This window comes from Myotis brandtii, unplaced genomic scaffold (genome assembly GCF_000412655.1).
Source record: "Myotis brandtii unplaced genomic scaffold, ASM41265v1 scaffold30, whole genome shotgun sequence".
Lineage (NCBI taxonomy): Eukaryota > Metazoa > Chordata > Mammalia > Chiroptera > Vespertilionidae > Myotis > Myotis brandtii.
The window spans coordinates 366,602-383,558 of NW_005361458.1; the positions used below are offsets into that span (position 1 = coordinate 366,602).

Consider the following 16,957-nt stretch of genomic DNA (forward strand, 5'->3'; position numbering starts at 1 on the left):
CAACTTTGATGTAAAATTCTCACTGTCAGCTCACAAGCAAAAATAATCCTAATTTCTCCTGGACAATTTTAGGCAAGATTGTTAAGGGATTAACATCTGTCCTCATGATACACACTACTTTCTCTCTCTCCTGATGAGCAAATTCCTTTCTGGACAATGCAAACAATTCATTCAACAACCGTGTCCACATCCACTGTATCAAAGCTTGCCTTCCAATTCTTATTTTGAGGATACGTTGCCATATGTGATTGCTAACATACAGGGCTACTTATCCTAAGGCTATTTATATTTTAAATTGGCATTTAAAGTCTCCAACTTAGGGAAGGGACTCTTAAATAATGGCAATTCAGTACCATCTGGTACATGGGAGGGAAGGGATAGGGGGATTGAGAGTAGGCAGCATTGGGGTCTTCCCAGCTAGCATTAATAATAGGGTTATACCCTACTACTTATAAATTTGGCCCTAGTCCTTTATATCCATTTATTTAGTAAACACTTAATAAGCCCCTGCTATGTGTCAGACATTATGGTAGGCATTAGTTGCAGAGAGAGGAGGAGTAAGACATAAAGCTGACTGCAAGAACTTCAAAATATAGTTCTCTTCAACAGACAACTACCATTTTTTAAAGTGCTCCCCAAAATGCAGGCAGTTTGTGCGCATGCACATACACACACGCAAGTGGGAACAGCAGGACAGTCTCTCTCGCTTGAGAATACAGGCGTCCTGCTGCGAACAGCTGGGTGTGAGAACGTATCTGCCCGGACCTGCTGAAAGTTGGACACGTGATTCTGATACCAGCTCTGCCATTCACACAGAGGAAGTCAGGGGAAGAGATGTGTAATCTTAGGAAGACTGCCCAGATAGGACATGCCCTGGGGCCTTGGTATGCACCCTGGGATCTGATAACTCTGAGCACACACAAGAGCAAAAGCTGCTTCCTAACTGGTGTTCAGTAGGACTAACAATTCCCTAGGAAAGCTACTTAACCAGCGGCCTCCTTTCAGAGAGTAAGCCCAGTGGCCCAGACTTGAAACGTCATTTCGGTCCATCCCACGAAAAATGCTATGGCTTTTTGAACGCATGGACATTAACACAGACCAAGAGCCCAGAGACAATGTACAGAAACTTGGGGCCCAGCAGAGGACACCCTAAAATGTGCAGGAAACACGGGTCTACGCACAATAAAAATTTCTGTGGTTTAAAGATTTAAATTACTCCCACTGAACACAAGGTGATTGAGAACGCACCACCACACGATTACGCCCCTGCCAAACATACCTCCTCTTTCATATACATTTTACACCAACCTTTAGAAAGAGAGAGATTTCCCCCCTTGATGTCACAGTGAAATATTCCATATGAGTTACCTCCATACATTTCTCATTGTTAAAGTGAAAATCTGCTTTGGCTCTTTGAGCGAGTCATACCAGCCCACTGTACACGTGTCCACATTGTTGTTTTAATAAGCATCAACCTACAAATGCTCATCTGTGTCTGGTTGGCCCATGAAATCCCTGGCTGTGCCCAAGGAGAGGTCTGGCCTGTCAGTCTGACCACTGACTAGTGGAAAATCAAAGTGCCAAGTGTCTCTGGAGCAAATGAAATAAAGTGAAGCGGAACATAAGTCCTTGTTGAAGTCAGTATAAATTAAGCTCATCTAATTTAACATCGTTAATACTCGGAGGATGAAAAGTAACATCTTGTGTCCTATTCCCTCCGCCGCCCCAGGAAACGGCGGGTTTAGTGGCTGCAGATCCCAGATTTCCAGCTAGTTCCAGGTTCCGACTCCTCGACATTGCCTCAGCTCATCACAGCATTTGGATGTCATTACTACAGTGGGATGCGGTTAGGGAGACATTTCTGCTTGTTTTTAAAGTGAGAGTAAATAAGCAGACAGAAGTGACAGCAATGATCAGCACAATAAAGCAGCAGCAGTAGTCTTCATTCTACAGAAGAATCAGAAGAATGAAGAGTCAGGGGATATCTGAGCAGGAGGTGGTGCCCTCCGATCATTTGGCAGATGTGGATACCGAAAGGGCAGGTGACTTCCCCAATGCTGCACAGCTAGTAGTGACAGAGCTAGGATGGGAAGCCAGGCCTCTGGGCCTCCTAGCCAAGGCCCTAGTTGACTGTCCATGCTGAAACCGCTCAGCCTCTTCTTACATGGGGAAAAGACTGTCAAATAGAAGGGGTTTGTATCCCTTGCCCATGCAATTAGGGCTTAGATTCACCCAACGGGAGAGCAGTGAGGTTAGGACGGAGGTGTAAATTTAGGTCGGGCAGAAATAGAAAAGAGGTTTCCAGCATTCCATGCACTGGATCTAGCTCTAGTGGGGCCAGCCCTTGACTTTGTTTCCCTGGCTGCCACTCTCCCGAGTGGAGTGGGGCTCTAAGCAGCGGCCGACTGATCTTCTGGTTCCTTTGGAGAATATGGCCCTAGCGGCCCTCCTCACTTCTGCCTTTGAAAGGGGAAGCCAGGCTCACCATTCAGACCAATGCCTGGAACAACTCTGTGACCGGCAGAAGTGCCACTGTGAGATTGCCCTGATCTGATCTGAGGAGGCCTGTGATCTGTACCCTCTATGTGCCAAAGGAAAGCAGTTAGTTGGCTGAGAAACAAGACAAGCAGCATCAACTTGAGTAGCAAATTATTGTTAATTCCTGAAGGCAACACGCGTCTTCTTACAGGATACTGTGCAGAAAGAGAAGAGATACCATTCAGAAACAGCATTCCCTGCATGCCTAGGATATGACCTTATCTGGTAACATTCTTCATTCCATCAGCCAACTTGCAAGTCTGGCTTTGGTTGCGTAAACCTGTCCCTTTAAAACCAGAATCATAGATGAGACGGGCTAGCTCCCACAGAGATTTGCTCCAAAGAAGTGTCAGGAGGCAAGTCTCCCAAGACACCATAAAATTGTGTGGACAGAGGCAGTGATCGGATTGACTGACTAAGACTCAAGGTTGGGTAATAATGAGACCCAGGCAGGGCTGAACAATAAAATGCTCTAATTGATTTTATGCATGTGAAATGACACACATACACCCCAGAGCATGCTATAATGAATCTACATGCTGTGTGCATGAGATTTACCGTGGGTCAATTATACCACCCAGATGCTCCATGAGCCAAACCACTGGGTGTGGTATGAGGCCTTGGGACACAGGCTCCAAGGTGGCAGAGACCCTGGAGTCTGTGGTCAGTTCATATTCCCTCCAGGAGAAAGCTGCCATGCGGCACGTGCACATACCGGTCACGCCACGGGACCACTTCAGTGCACGGAGCCTTCTGGGCCCTGAGCATGACCATCGGGCTGGAATTCCAGAGCCCTGGTTTCAATTAAACTTAAGTGGATTTGACTCACAGTTTGAACTGATGCTAATTGGTTTTCAAAACACTGGGTAACAATAAGCGTTCTGGTCTTGCCCACGGACCGACGCACCCAGCTCCGAACACACGCTCCAGGGTAGCAGGGCAGGCAACATGCCTGTTACCTTGATGGGCAGGGCTCCAAGCTGCAGGCTTTCAGGAGCTTCGGGGGCCGGCGGCTGGTCACGCACAGGTTCTCATCAGCAGGCTCCCGCGTCTGTTTGTTTAGGCAGCTCACCACAGCCTCCTGGACACCTGTGTACAAATCACACTGTCAGGCCGAGCGGGCGTGTGTGGGTGATGAAGTGTGGACAAGGCAGCCGCTGGGAGGTCCCTGTGATTGGTAGGACTCTCGCCGCATGTCAGAGACAGCAGTTTCAAGCCCGGGACTGCCCATCTCATCTTGTCAAGCATCGCTCGGTCTGGGAGAAAGTACACATAGGCTCGTGCCTCTGGGAGTGTCCCCCGAGAGGACAGGCTGCTTCCAGGATGTTGAAATGCTTTAAAAAATGCCACCAGGCCCTATAGCTGCCAACGCGGAAACGTGATAATTTAATGCAGACGGAGAGCCGGGTGACAAAAAAAATGGCCCCACGACCTTCGCACGTTACATTTTAATCAACAGGAGATTGTTGTGTTTGGAAGGGAGGCCCAGAGCCATGTTTTAATATCCAGCAATCTGTAAACTGCTGTTCTCCCGGGGCCTCGCATCCAGGACTCCAGTTTCTGTTGGTTTCTTGTGATTCGGGTTCACTTCTTTAGTGAGCCAGGGCAGTTCTTTAGAACAAAGAAAGAGAACAAGATGCATAATGACTACACCATGGAAACAGTGTTCCCACTGATGCCTGCCTGCCCCCGACGCAGAGCTCGTAAAACAGGAATCTGAGCAGTGATGGGCACAGGTGACTTGGCAGGTCTAAGGTGGCAGGCAGGACCCGTCATGGAGACTTTCATGGAGCAAGGAAGCATTGAACTGGGTAAGGTCATGACCTTCCCGGACCAGACTTTTCATTCTGGTGCCCACAGTCATAATAACAGTCCAAACCCACCGGTTGCACATGGTTAGCCAGGTATGAGGCTAAGGGCGTGACATGCACCATTCAATCTTCTCAACAACTCCATGAGGAATGCACTACTTGTATCCCCAGTTTACAGCTTAGAAAACTAAAGCTTGGAAGGGTCAAAAGACTTGCTAAGGTCACACAGATGACAAACATGAAGCTGTGCCTTCATATGGGAGCCTTAATGCTGACAGCATTCACATTTAAAAATACTTAGAGGCTGTTTTATCTGCTGAGATCTTCAGGAATAGCCTAGGCATTTGTCTGGAATCATTTCAGCAGAGTTTAGTTTAAAGAACAGGCGAGACAAAACATTCTCGATAATAAGCTTTCAGTCGTACATAGCTATGTATATAAAGATCTGTATAGCTAAAGATACCTATCTGTAGTTAAATATTTGTATGTAGTTACAGCAGAATATGTGACAATCCATTGAATTAGTGTTATATATAAATACACATATCCAGGGGTGGGCAAAAGTAGGTTTATAGTAACGAGTACACAAAACACTGTTTATTCTTATATTATTATTTATCAATTATTGTATTATTTATTTGTATTACAACTGCAAACATAGTTTTGTCCACCCCTGTATTTCTTATTTTATGCATTGCTTTGCAATTAGTCCTTGATGTAGTTCAACTGACTCATCATTTATTTTTAAAAAAACACACATTTTTATTGATTTTTTTAGAGAGAGAGAAAGCAAGAGGGACAGAAAGAGAAATATCAGTGTGAGAGCTTAACATCAATCTGCTGTCTCCTACACACCCCCTACCAGGGAGTGAGCCTGCCACCAGGGCATGTGTCCTGATTAGGAATCGAATGGGCAACGTTTGGTGCATGGGATGACACCTAACCAACTGAGCCACACCGACCAGCGCACTGACCATCACTTCTTAGCCCTGTTTTTCCCCTCCTCCTATCTACCCTATATTTCTCCAAGAAGGTATCACCCCAACAACAGGCTAATGCTTCCTAGGGTGATGCTATACTGGCTTACGTCACCCAACAAGACCATTAGTCAAAAAGTGACATTTTAAAGCCAGAATCAGTATCACCTTTCTTCCTTCCCAGTAAGTCTCATACATCAGACAGAAAAAAAAAATCAGTCACAATATTTACCCTGTGGCCATGAATGTAAATTTTCTTTTTTTTCTGAGTTTTTAATAACTTCAAAATTTAATTTAAACATATCACAGCTAGTTCAGAGTGGAGAATTTGGGAATTGTATGGGACATTCAAGATACTCCACTGTATTCTGTAATGCTGACTACAGGGTGTTTCTCTTGGTTCCAGCTGGGATGAGCCATTTGAAGTCCATGGAATGATGATATAGCAAAACATTTCACAAGAAATGGTTGATATCACCACTGACCCTTCCCCCTGGAATAGTCTGGCATTATTGAGGTAATGACGGCAAGGCGCCGGATGAGGTTAACAATTCCATACAGAATCCAGAGCTGTGGTTATATTAAGGAACACATTAAGAAGTTAAGTTTTCAATTTATTTAAGAGATACTAAATGTTGCTCTAAAATATAATATATTTGGGCTTTGTTCAGCTACGAATATGTTATCATTTGCCTTATTTAAAAGTATTTCAGGTGTAGGTGTGTGTGTGGCGGGGGGTATATGAGTAATGTGACCTGTTTTCACTGTGTGAACTCCTTGTTTATAGAATTTAGGTTCTCCTAAGATTTCAAACAATGGATGTAATAAAGGTTAAGTTTCCACAAGGACATCTGTAGTCTCCTTTCTTGGATTGTGGAACACAAATTTACATTAAACCAATAATCATAGCTCAAGATCAAAATCACCTTTGGGATGGTTAAGAGCTGAGATTAAGCAGCATTTTAGAGTTACTCGATTCTAATCTAGCGTATGATAAAACAATATACCGTGCCTCCACAACACTAGGAGTTAAAGGTCTATTGCGATAGAGGCCAGTTGCCTCGGCATTTTTAGGTGGGGCTCGGGATGGTGGGGGAAAGGAAGGACAGAGTTCTGTCATAAGAAAGGAGTATCTAGGACCAGCCCTGTCGTCAACACACAATACATTTTTGTGGCCTGACGAATGGAATGAAATGCCTAAAGGGCAGGGCATTCTAAGCATAGTGTGCAATTACGGCTAAGGGGAGGAGGGGATGGGATGCCTGGAGGGAGGAACATGGAGTGAGGGAGCTGCCTTGGACCTGGGAGTGTGGGAAGTTGGAGGAGGGAGGAACTGTGAGGACTTCACCTTCAAGTTCACAGTATCCTTGGCCCAGGGGAGTCAGGCCAGGAAGTGAGAAGTTAGCTCATCCAGTTTGTGCTCTTTCCAAACAGGCTAATATATGCACTGAGAAGGACATTCTAAACCAATGCAGAACATATGTATAACTACAGTAGTTTATGATTTTGAGTTTTCCTTTCTTGACAGAAGCAAAAGGAGAGAGGACTCATAAGGAAAAGGGAACAGCAGGTATAAGACATCTTCATTCTTGCTGAAGTAAATTTCGAGTTTTCCCTCAGCTAGAGTTCAATGTTGATTTTTACCATCTAGGAGTTCAACGTCAGAAAGTTGTTCAGGTTCAAATCCTTGACCACACCTAATACCGTACATAGGGAAATTAAAATAGAACGAGGAGTTGATAGTGGGACACAGGACACAGCCACCAACAGGTTAGGCTCATTTTTAATCTTCCAGAAAATGGAATTTTCACTGTTTCTCTCTCTCAGAATAGCTTAATTATTACATGATATTTGATGACAGCTTGGGGAAACGTAGTCACCCACTACAGCCTAAATTACTAACTAGTTCCTTCTGGTCGCTACCTCTGCTAGGCGAAAGGTTACTTTTGTGTCTATCCAATTTCCTCTCTTGAGATTACAAAAACAATAAAATTAGCCCGACTGGCCTTACAGCCCACAATTGATTTAAAAAAAAAAATCTACCTGTCCATCTTGTACGTTTTTGGTTGCCTTCAGCAAGAATGATTAAAAATATATGTAACCTCGTGGGTTATATTTTGGTGAAAGATCAAAGTTGATAATACAATAAAATGTTACTGCCAAACACTGACTTCAAAATGTACCTGTCCCACATAACAAAATAATTTTTTAGTGCATATGGGCATCATATGGGCTCAGATAGCCCAAGCCTATTTTCACCAGTTTGGAGTTTTCAACTCGGACATTTTAGGTGTAAATATAGGACATTGGCACAGGGACATAACTGTAGGTAAGTTGGCACAGTTGTTGACAGTTAAGAACTAAGGCATTTCATTAACTTTGCTGCCTTGGACAGAAAGGATATACAATTTATGTCATACAAAGATGCTCAGTTCCTACAGGCAGAGATCAACGGCACATCCAACATCCAAGTCTTATTTCTAAATCAGTATCTCCTGAAAACATTTTACATGAAAAACATTCCATATACTCTCTCCACTTTGAATTTTATGCCCTTGGTTGATCCGCAAAATAGTTAGACTCTTAAACATAAAGGTATCCGCTTATTTATATATTCCATTACTGCATCTATTTTTTCCATCTGCTCATCAAGTTCCAGGCATGACTTGTAACTGAGAACCATAACTGAGAGACCAGAAGTAATGTTTTTCAAAGCACGTTTGTTTTAGACTAGAGATAATGATCGTTCAATTCAGGTGATCATGGAAATTGGGGATAAACACACACCATCTGAACTCTTGAGTCATTCCTAATGTTGGAAAGAAGCCATGGTAGCCACTGGCAGGTGGCCTTTCCACATGACCTCGTAGCTCCTGCCCAGGCTCAGAGATCACCAGCTGATTTAACACTTCTCCCTCGTTAAGGACGGAAAGATGTCCTCCGTGTGAGGGAAGAACACCATAAGAACACAGATTAGCTGAGTTCCAAGAAACTCTTCCAGAATCAGATGGAAAAATTTAGGTTTTAAGAGAACAGGGCTCTCCATTAAACTGCTTAAGAATTTCACGGTTTCAAACTGGAAGGCTTAGAAACAAACAAGAATCTCAAGGTCAAAACTATTAAACACTTATTAAAAAATTGTGTTGGAGAAAATTGATTCTTTGCTAGTACTTGTTCCACTATTCATTCCTTTTCAACTCCATGGGAACAGTTTGGGCACATTTCTCCTTACATTCTCAATAATGACAGAAGATGCCTTGTTTTTTCAATCTTCACCTGAGGAGTGAGGATATTTTTTCCATTGATTTTTAGAGAGTGGAAGGAAGAGGGGAAGGGGGAGAGGGAGAGGAAAAGGGAGGGCAGGGGAGAAAATGAGAGAAAGAGAGAAAGAGAGAGAGAGAGAGAGAGAGAGAGAGAGAGAGAGAGAGAAGAATGAACCTGCAACCCAGATACATGCTCTTGACCAGGAATCGAACCCTCGAAACTCCTGTCCTTGGGCCGACACTCTAACCACTGAGCAATGCAGGCCAGAACAAAACATGCCTTTTAAAAAGAGTTTTCAAAATGTCATAGTTTCTAACGCAGTTTGGGGGAATAATATATATATATTTACACCACTCAAGAAACTTTGCTGGGAATGCAGAACACTGATAGCCAGAGCGGGGGATTTGGCAGGAGGTCAGCAGACTTTCCTCACCCATCAAAATCTCAATGGGAGGCAATGGCAGTAGGAATGTAATGTATTTTCTATAATGGTAACTACATTCTCGACGAATTAGCTGTTGATTTAAATGCTTTCCTCTCCCACCACAATCCCATTCAGATTTCACCCGAAATAAAGAATCACTGAGTCTATTTGATCACCATGAAATACACCTAGGAACCAGGTCAGAATGCATGGACCATTTAACACTAGTTCAATCATATTCATAATGAGAAAGCTTCAGGAATTCTAGATGCTTAAAGAAGTGTGGTGTGATGCACTCTAGACAGAGAAATAAATAAATGGCAAGCCTAGTCCCAGCTGTCATGCACTAGTGGTGTGATCTAGCACAAGTCACTCGGCTTCTTTGTATCTTCGTTTTATTTGGCAGGAGGTCAGCAGAGTTTCCTCACCCATCAAAACCTCAGGGGGAGGCAATGGCAATAGGAATGTAATGTATTTTCTATAATGGTAAGAAAATGTAATGTATTTTCTAAAATGGTAATTACATTCTATAATGTAATCTCGACGAATTAGCTGTTGATTTAAATGCCTTCCTCTCCCACCACAATCCCATTCAGATTTCACACGAAATAAAGAATCACTGAGTCTATTTGATCACCATGAAATACACCTAGGAACCAGGTCAGAATACATGGACCATTTAACACTAGTTCAATCATATTCATAATGAGAAAGCTTCAGGAATTCTAGATGCTTAAAGAAGTGTGGTGTGACGCACGCTAGACAGAGAAATAAATAAATGGCAAGCCTAGTCCCAGCTGTCATGCACTAGTGGTGTGATCTTGCACAAGTCACTCGGCTTCTTTGTATCTTCGTTTTCTCATCTGAAAAATGGCGGTGGGGTCAGACTTCTTCAATCTTACTCCCCTCCAGTTACAGGTAACCGCGGTGTGAATTGCCCTTTATACACCCTTTCTCTTTGGAAACAGATAGTACTTTGGTGGGTCAGCTGAGTAAATCAGAGGCACTAGAAGTTATTCTTGGGAATAGCAGGCTGTTCTGTCATCTTGGGTTCTGGTTCATCCCGTGTGCACTGAGGCCAGGGCCTAGATGAGTAAAACTGAAAGTTGGGGGCATTGCTGGGTCCGTGTCAACCGCGTTTCTCAGTCAGATCCATCAGGATATTGTGCAAAACACCAGAATGACAACGGAAAGTAAAAGAATAAGCTGTGTTGGCCACTCCCAGCTGACAATCTCAGAGCTCCTCAAGCCCAGGAGAGACACATCTGGGTTTCATTCAGTTTGCTTTATGTTTAGAAAGGCTCCCCCCGCTCCTCCCCCTGCTTATCATTCCTGGACCAGAGGCAGTCACGTGACACAGTTGCACACAGGGAGAGAGGGTACAGAAAGAGGACAAGAAGATGGTGGGGATCTGAGCCAGAATCTCCCTTCTTACCTCCTCCGCAGGACTCAGAGCACTTGGTGAAGCCCTTATACTCCCAGTCATACAGCTCATCAAAGTCCTGCAGGCCACCGAGGAGGCCATCCGTCTCTCCCGGGTTGGACTCAGGAAGCTCCCCGTTGCATGGTCCCGCATAACAGGCTCGCTGGGATGCCGGCTTGGGGCCTTCACATTCGTCCACAGGCAGGTCGGCCACCGACTGGGAGAAAGACAGGAGCACCTGGCACTTGACTATTCGCACCTGGGTCCCCACACCACAGGTAACCGTGCAGGCCGACCAGGCCTCTGGGACGAACCTGCAGTTGGCAAGCAAACAAGAGGACAGGGTGAGAAGCCCCAGGCAGGAGAGCCTGGGCACCGGGAGGGGATGCTTCCCACCTGCTGCCATGGCCCAGTGCCCTCTCAGGATGTGCTCAGGGCCCTGCCACCCTGTCCTCTGATGGGCGCTTCTGTTTAGTTCATCAGCTCACTTGCCACTGTTTCTGGATTGGTCTCTTCCAGTGTCATATGAACTCCCAGCTGTAAGACATTCCAGCCACAGACCACCTGCTTTCTGCCTGCCTTGCCCCCACAGGGGTCGCGATTCCGAACAGGGAATTGATGGTTTCTTCTCTCTAGCTCTAAATCCCAGCACTTGTGCCTGCTGCAGGATGCTGGCTATTCTTACAGCAGGCTAATTCTGATACTAAAAACTCCAACAAAAGAAGCCCTTGGAGATATTTAAGGAAGTATTTCTCTTAGTCTGGATCTCATATTCTGTAATTTTCTTTGCTTTTCTGCACAATGTGCTTCCCAAGATTTATTTATATGCAGAAAAAGTTTTTTGTTTTCTTTTCGTATTTTGTAAGTTTCCAAGAATGGAGCAGTCTTGTTCCTCACACATTCTTTGAATTAGTCTGGACTACAGTTCTTTTTATATCACAGAGAAAAATCTGTGCTACAAATTTAAGTCCACAGGCATGTGACAGTAAAGAGAGGCTGTGCTTTCATACAAGTGTGTCCTGTACCCCGCAACCCCTGAGAGAGAAGCCACAATAGTCAAGACTCGATTTATCTCTGAGTTTCTCCAGAATGTAGAAAATATCCACATTTTTTTAAAGTATTTTTTCCCCTCCCACTAATCAACAATGGCCATGACTGCAATGACCTTGAGAGGGGCCTAGGGAAAAAAGCCCAGAGGGAACTGCTAACATTTTCAAAAAGTTAGTAAAATAGCCTGGAGAAAGAACTTTGGAATAAACATTTTTTTTTCCCCACAATCCTACTGCTTTCTCACAGGGAGCCCAACCCCTGAGAGAGAAGCCACAATAGTCAGGACTTGATTTATCTCTGAGTTTCTCTAGAATGTAGAAAAATATCAACATTTTTTTAAAGTATTTTTTCCCTTCCCACTAATCAACAATGGCCATGACTGCAATGACCTTGAGAGGGGCCTAGGGAAAAAAGCCCAGAGGGAACTGCTAACATTTTCAAAAAGTTAGTAAAATAGCCTGGAGAAAGAACTTTGGAATAAACATTTTTTTTTCCCCACAATCCTACTGCTTTCTCACAGGGAGCTGTGCTGAGGAGGCATGCAAATCTGGCTCCTTAACCTTGACTTTGGCAGAAAAGGAAAGAACTGATAAGAAGGTTCTAGCATTCAATCCTAGCGAGCACAAATGGTTCAGATCTAGTTTAGGGAAATTGAAATTCTCACAGAAAACCAATCCAAGTTTTCAAACGTTTTTCCACAATCCTACTGCTTTCTCACAGGGAGCTGTGCTGAGGAGGCATGCAAATCTGGCTCCTTAACCTTGACTTTGGCAGAAAAGGAAAGAACTGATAAGAAGGTTCTAGCATTCAATCCTAGCGAGCACAAATGGTTCAGATCTAGTTTAGGGAAATTGAAATTCTCACAGAAAACCAATCCAAGTTTTCAAACTGGAAAGACCGCAACCAGGATGCGTCCTGGGCCTGAGCCTGGGCTGTGCACGGAGCAGGGGGACCTGGCCTGGTGTCTCAGGCACGGAAGGAGTCCCTTTGGGAAGGGTCTGACATTTGTTATCCTTAAGGAGCCACCCCCCCTCAGAGAGATTGAAAGTCACATGCAACCTTGTCAGGAAGGTTGGAGCAGGGGGACCTGGCCTGGTGTATCAGGAAGGAGTCCCTTTAGGAAGCATCTGACATTTGTTATCCTTAAGGAGCCACCCCCCTTGGAGAGATTGAAAGTCACATGCAACCTTGTCAGGAAGGTGGATGAGGGAGGAAGGGCCACCCAGAATTATTCCCAAGAAATTCTCCTCACAATGTGACCTCCCTCCCTCTCTTGTTTTTGAATTCTTGACTTCATCTTCTGGCACCTAGAGAAGTTGGGGCAAAACAGTGTCCTAAAAGATTAAAAACTCTCGTGGTCTTTAAATAACGCTACCTATGGGGACTCTTTAGAAAAATAAAACCAAAATCTGCCCTCAAAAATAATCGTAACACTCTTCTTTCACACTCCTATATACTTGCCTGGTTCCTGGAACAAGCATCATGACAAATACACAGACACTGAATATTACACTCCAGGTGTAGACATAAAGGAAAATGCAAAATACTAAACAATTTCAGATATAGGAAAAATCTGAAAGCAAATGATAAGTCTGCCAACTGGAGCATAATGTGATGAATAATGCTTGTTTAATAACGTGGTGCTGAATTTTGTTTTCAGATACAAAAAGATGACAAGCTCACAAGAAGAACGGTACCCTGTTAGCTTTCCCTATGCAATGAGGATTACTATGCTGTCACCTATCACAGCTCTCGTCAGTGACCATTGTGGAAAGACAAGATCAGCTAGCTTTTTCTGTAAAGGGCCAGATAGAGAATATTTTAGATTTTGTGGCCATGTTTGTAGGTCTTTATTGTGGCAACAACTCAACACTGCCAACATAGTATGAAAGCAGCCCTAGACAACATGCAAACAGATTGGTTCAGCTGTGTTCCAATAAAACTTTATTTACAAAAACTGGGGGTCAGGTGGAAAGGGTAGTGGAAGGGTCTGAATTTGGCCTGTGGGCTGTAGTTTACTAACTCCTGCTACAGAACATTTAGTGAAGATGCCAAACACACTGAGACTGGTAAATAATCTCCAACCTTATTTTAGGTCTTACTTTCTATTCCCCCCCACATATATAAAGCTTGACAAGTAGCTAAATTGATCCATGTTTTATCTTCCAAAGTGAGTCCCTGATGAATTCTGGGAATATAAACGATGAGCAAACTAAACACTCAGCTCTCCTTGCCTATAATGTGGATCACTTTGCATTTGGTCTCTTTCCAGGACCAAGAAGATACAGGAAAAGCCCAGAGTAGAAAAGGGCATGCTACTGATGCCCCATGAACTCAATGCAAAGGCTGAAACATTTATTTTAAAGCAGCAACGAAATGAAAAATGAAAATAAGTATGCAATGTGCGTGTGTGTATTTTTGACTATCTGAACAGTTAGGGTTAATAGCAAAACCAATAAACATCTATTTTATATCTCCCAAGTGAGAGTCTTATCAAATATCAAATAGCCTTACTGGCTTATCTCCCAACCCACTATCCTAAGGTCTTCATCAAGTTCACACCAATTTAAAACAATTTGGCTTTTAAGTGGTGCTGTCTTCTAGCAGTCATCTTAATTTCTCTAATGCATACACTGTATGATATAATATATCCTCTCTCGTTGAAGGCAGAAGATTATATTTCAAAAGAAAAATACATAATAGTGCAAATGGCCAAATGAATAATAACTTTTTCATATGAAACTTTCCCCCACACCCTTAGGTCTCTCAACTCTGCATTTACTATCTTGAGTTTTCTGGCCACAAGTGGGAGGAAGCAAGGTCAGTGAGAGGGCAGGCAAGTGAGCTAAGAGGTTTAAATGTCATGTGTGGCTGACTCAATTAGAATAGTAGTTGTTGAGTTAGAACCTTGAAAGTGGGATCTTTAAAACGGAGTCAATAGGCATTTAAAAAGTCATTTTGATATACAAATGTACAATGAAAAAGTTCTTATTATTGAAGTTTAATTTGGGTAATTAAAAAAATCTTTTTGTTAGCAGCAGTATTGTGGGATGAATAAAAAATGGTTGGGTGAGTTTCTTAAAAGATAGGCTTAAAGTTCAGGAAGGACTGATATGATTTCACATTTAATATTGCCATCTCCAGAAAATTAAAAAAAATTCCAGCAAATAAATGATTTCTGCTTCTGTCTAGTCGTCCATTGATTTCCAAGCTTAATTGTTCATTTTATTAACAAAAACCTTAGTCTTTTATTAGTTATTACCATAGTCCTTTTCATGGAATAAAAAAACAGTGATAATGAAATTCACTTGTAAAATCCCAAAGTGGTTTAGTTTATTAGTAGCTATTATGGAGTCAGAGTATAGACTAAAATAATAAAAACAATTGCTTTATTAATTTAGTTAAACAGAACCAACTCACTCTTAGTTAATTAGTCTCATGTCACTGTAAATCTTAGCCAGAGGTAGGCTCTGATTTTAATACACTATTATATAGTCTGTGGTTAAGATATTTAACTTCTTTTCTCCTCTTACTTTCCTCTTGCTTCTCTCCTCCTTTCTCACATATATATTTGTTTAAAAAATCATTGGGATTATTCAAAATAAGAGTAGCTTTAAGGTATATCATTTTGATGCTGTGACCAGCCTCGCCTTGTGCTCTGGTTTCAAAATGCAAATTGAAGCTTGCAGGAAATCACATTAGGAATATTTAATTTTGGTTTACTTTTCAATCTTATTACATTTGGGTTATAAGTCAACAGGGGTTGTGGATTTTGTTGCCCTCTCTCTGTTGGCAAATGTTTGCATATGAGAGTGGCGGCGACATATCAGAGTGAGGAGAGAGGAGGGAATAAACTGAATAGTGTAGTTAAAAATTATAAGACGCCCTAACCGGTTTGTCTCAGTGGATAGAGCATCAGCCTGCGGACTCAAGGGTCCCAGGTTCGATTCCGGTAAAGGGCAGGTACCTTGGTTGTGGGCACATCCCCAGTAGGGGGTGTGCAGGAGGCAGCTGATCGATGTTTCTCATCGATGTTTCTAACTCTCTATCCCTCTCCCTTCCTCTCTGTAAAAAATCAATAAAATATATTTAAAAAAATTATAAGACTACTATTTGAAACAATAAACAAGTTATTAAAGTTGCAGGATACAGGATCAATATACAAAATCTGTTGTGTTCTTATATACTAACAAAGAAATATAAGAAAAAGCAATGAAGAAAACAATCCTATTTACAATACAACAAAAAGGATACAATGCTTAGGAATAAACTTAACAACGGAAATGAAGGACCTGTACACTGAAAACTATAAGAAATTGAAGAGAATACAAAGAAATGAAAAGATATTCTGTGTTTATGGATTGGAAGAATTAACATTGTTAAAATGTCCATATTACCTAAAGCAATCTACAGATTCAATACAATCCCTGTCAAAATCTAATGGCCTTTGTCTCAGAAATAGAAGAAAAGATCCTCAAATTTGTATGGAACCACAAAAGACCCCAGGTAGCCAAAGCAATCCTGGGAAAAGAGGACAAAGCCGAAGTATCACACTCCCTGACTTCAAACTACACTACAAGGTGACAATAATCAAAGACATGTGGTATTGGCAGTAAAACAGACACATAGACCAATGGAGCCAGAACTGAGAGCCTAGAAATAAACCTACATGTATGAGGGCAACTAATTTTTGACAAAGGAGCCAAAGACATATATAATGGAGAAAGGAAAGTTCCTTCAATAAATGCTGTTGGGAACATTGCAAAGCCACATGCGAAAGAATGAAATTAGACTGCTATCTGACACCATACACAAAATTACTCAAAATGGATTAAAGACTTGAATATAAGACCTGAAACAATAAAATACATAGGCAGTAAACTTATGGACCTTTGTTTCTGACAGGTTTTTGTGAACTTATCTCAAAGGCAAGGGAAGTAAAATAAAGAATGAATAGGACTACATTAAACAAAATCGTTTCTGTACAGCAAAAGAAACCAATAACAAAACGGCAATCAACTGAATGGGAGAAGATATTTACAAATGATACCTCTGATAGGGCTAATATAAAAAATATATATAACCAACTCATACAGCTCAGCAACAAAAAACATATAACCTGATTAAGAAATGGGCAGAGGATTTGAGTGGACACTTTTCCAAGGAAGACAGAAGATGGCCAACAAATATATAAAAAGATGCTTAACATTACTTGTTATAAGGAAAATGCAAATCAAAACGACAATGAGATAGCACCTTGCATTATATAGAATGGCTATTATCAATTAGACAAGAAATAAGTGCTGGAGAGGATGTAGAGAAAAGGGAACCCATGCACACTGCTGGTGGGAATGTTAATAGGTATAGTCACTATGGAAAACAATATGGATATTCCATATAAAAAATAAAAAATATAGGTACCATATGACCCATCAATCCCTCTTCTGGGTATCTACCTGAATAATTTGAA

The 16,957-nt window shown here is 42.2% G+C and overlaps 1 protein-coding gene across 1 annotated transcript in view; it reads right to left on the reverse strand.

The window, feature by feature from the left end:
- Positions 1-16,957, reverse strand: part of ADAMTSL1 (ADAMTS-like 1) — a 397,951-nt gene that overhangs the window by 174,519 nt on the left and 206,475 nt on the right. Inside the window, exons 14-15 of the mRNA XM_014542360.1 lie at positions 10,450-10,751; positions 3,498-3,627 (exon numbers count right to left, since the gene is read on the reverse strand). Coding sequence (XP_014397846.1) covers positions 3,498-3,627; positions 10,450-10,751 — 432 coding nt within the window. The remainder of the gene's footprint in view (positions 1-3,497; positions 3,628-10,449; positions 10,752-16,957) is intronic.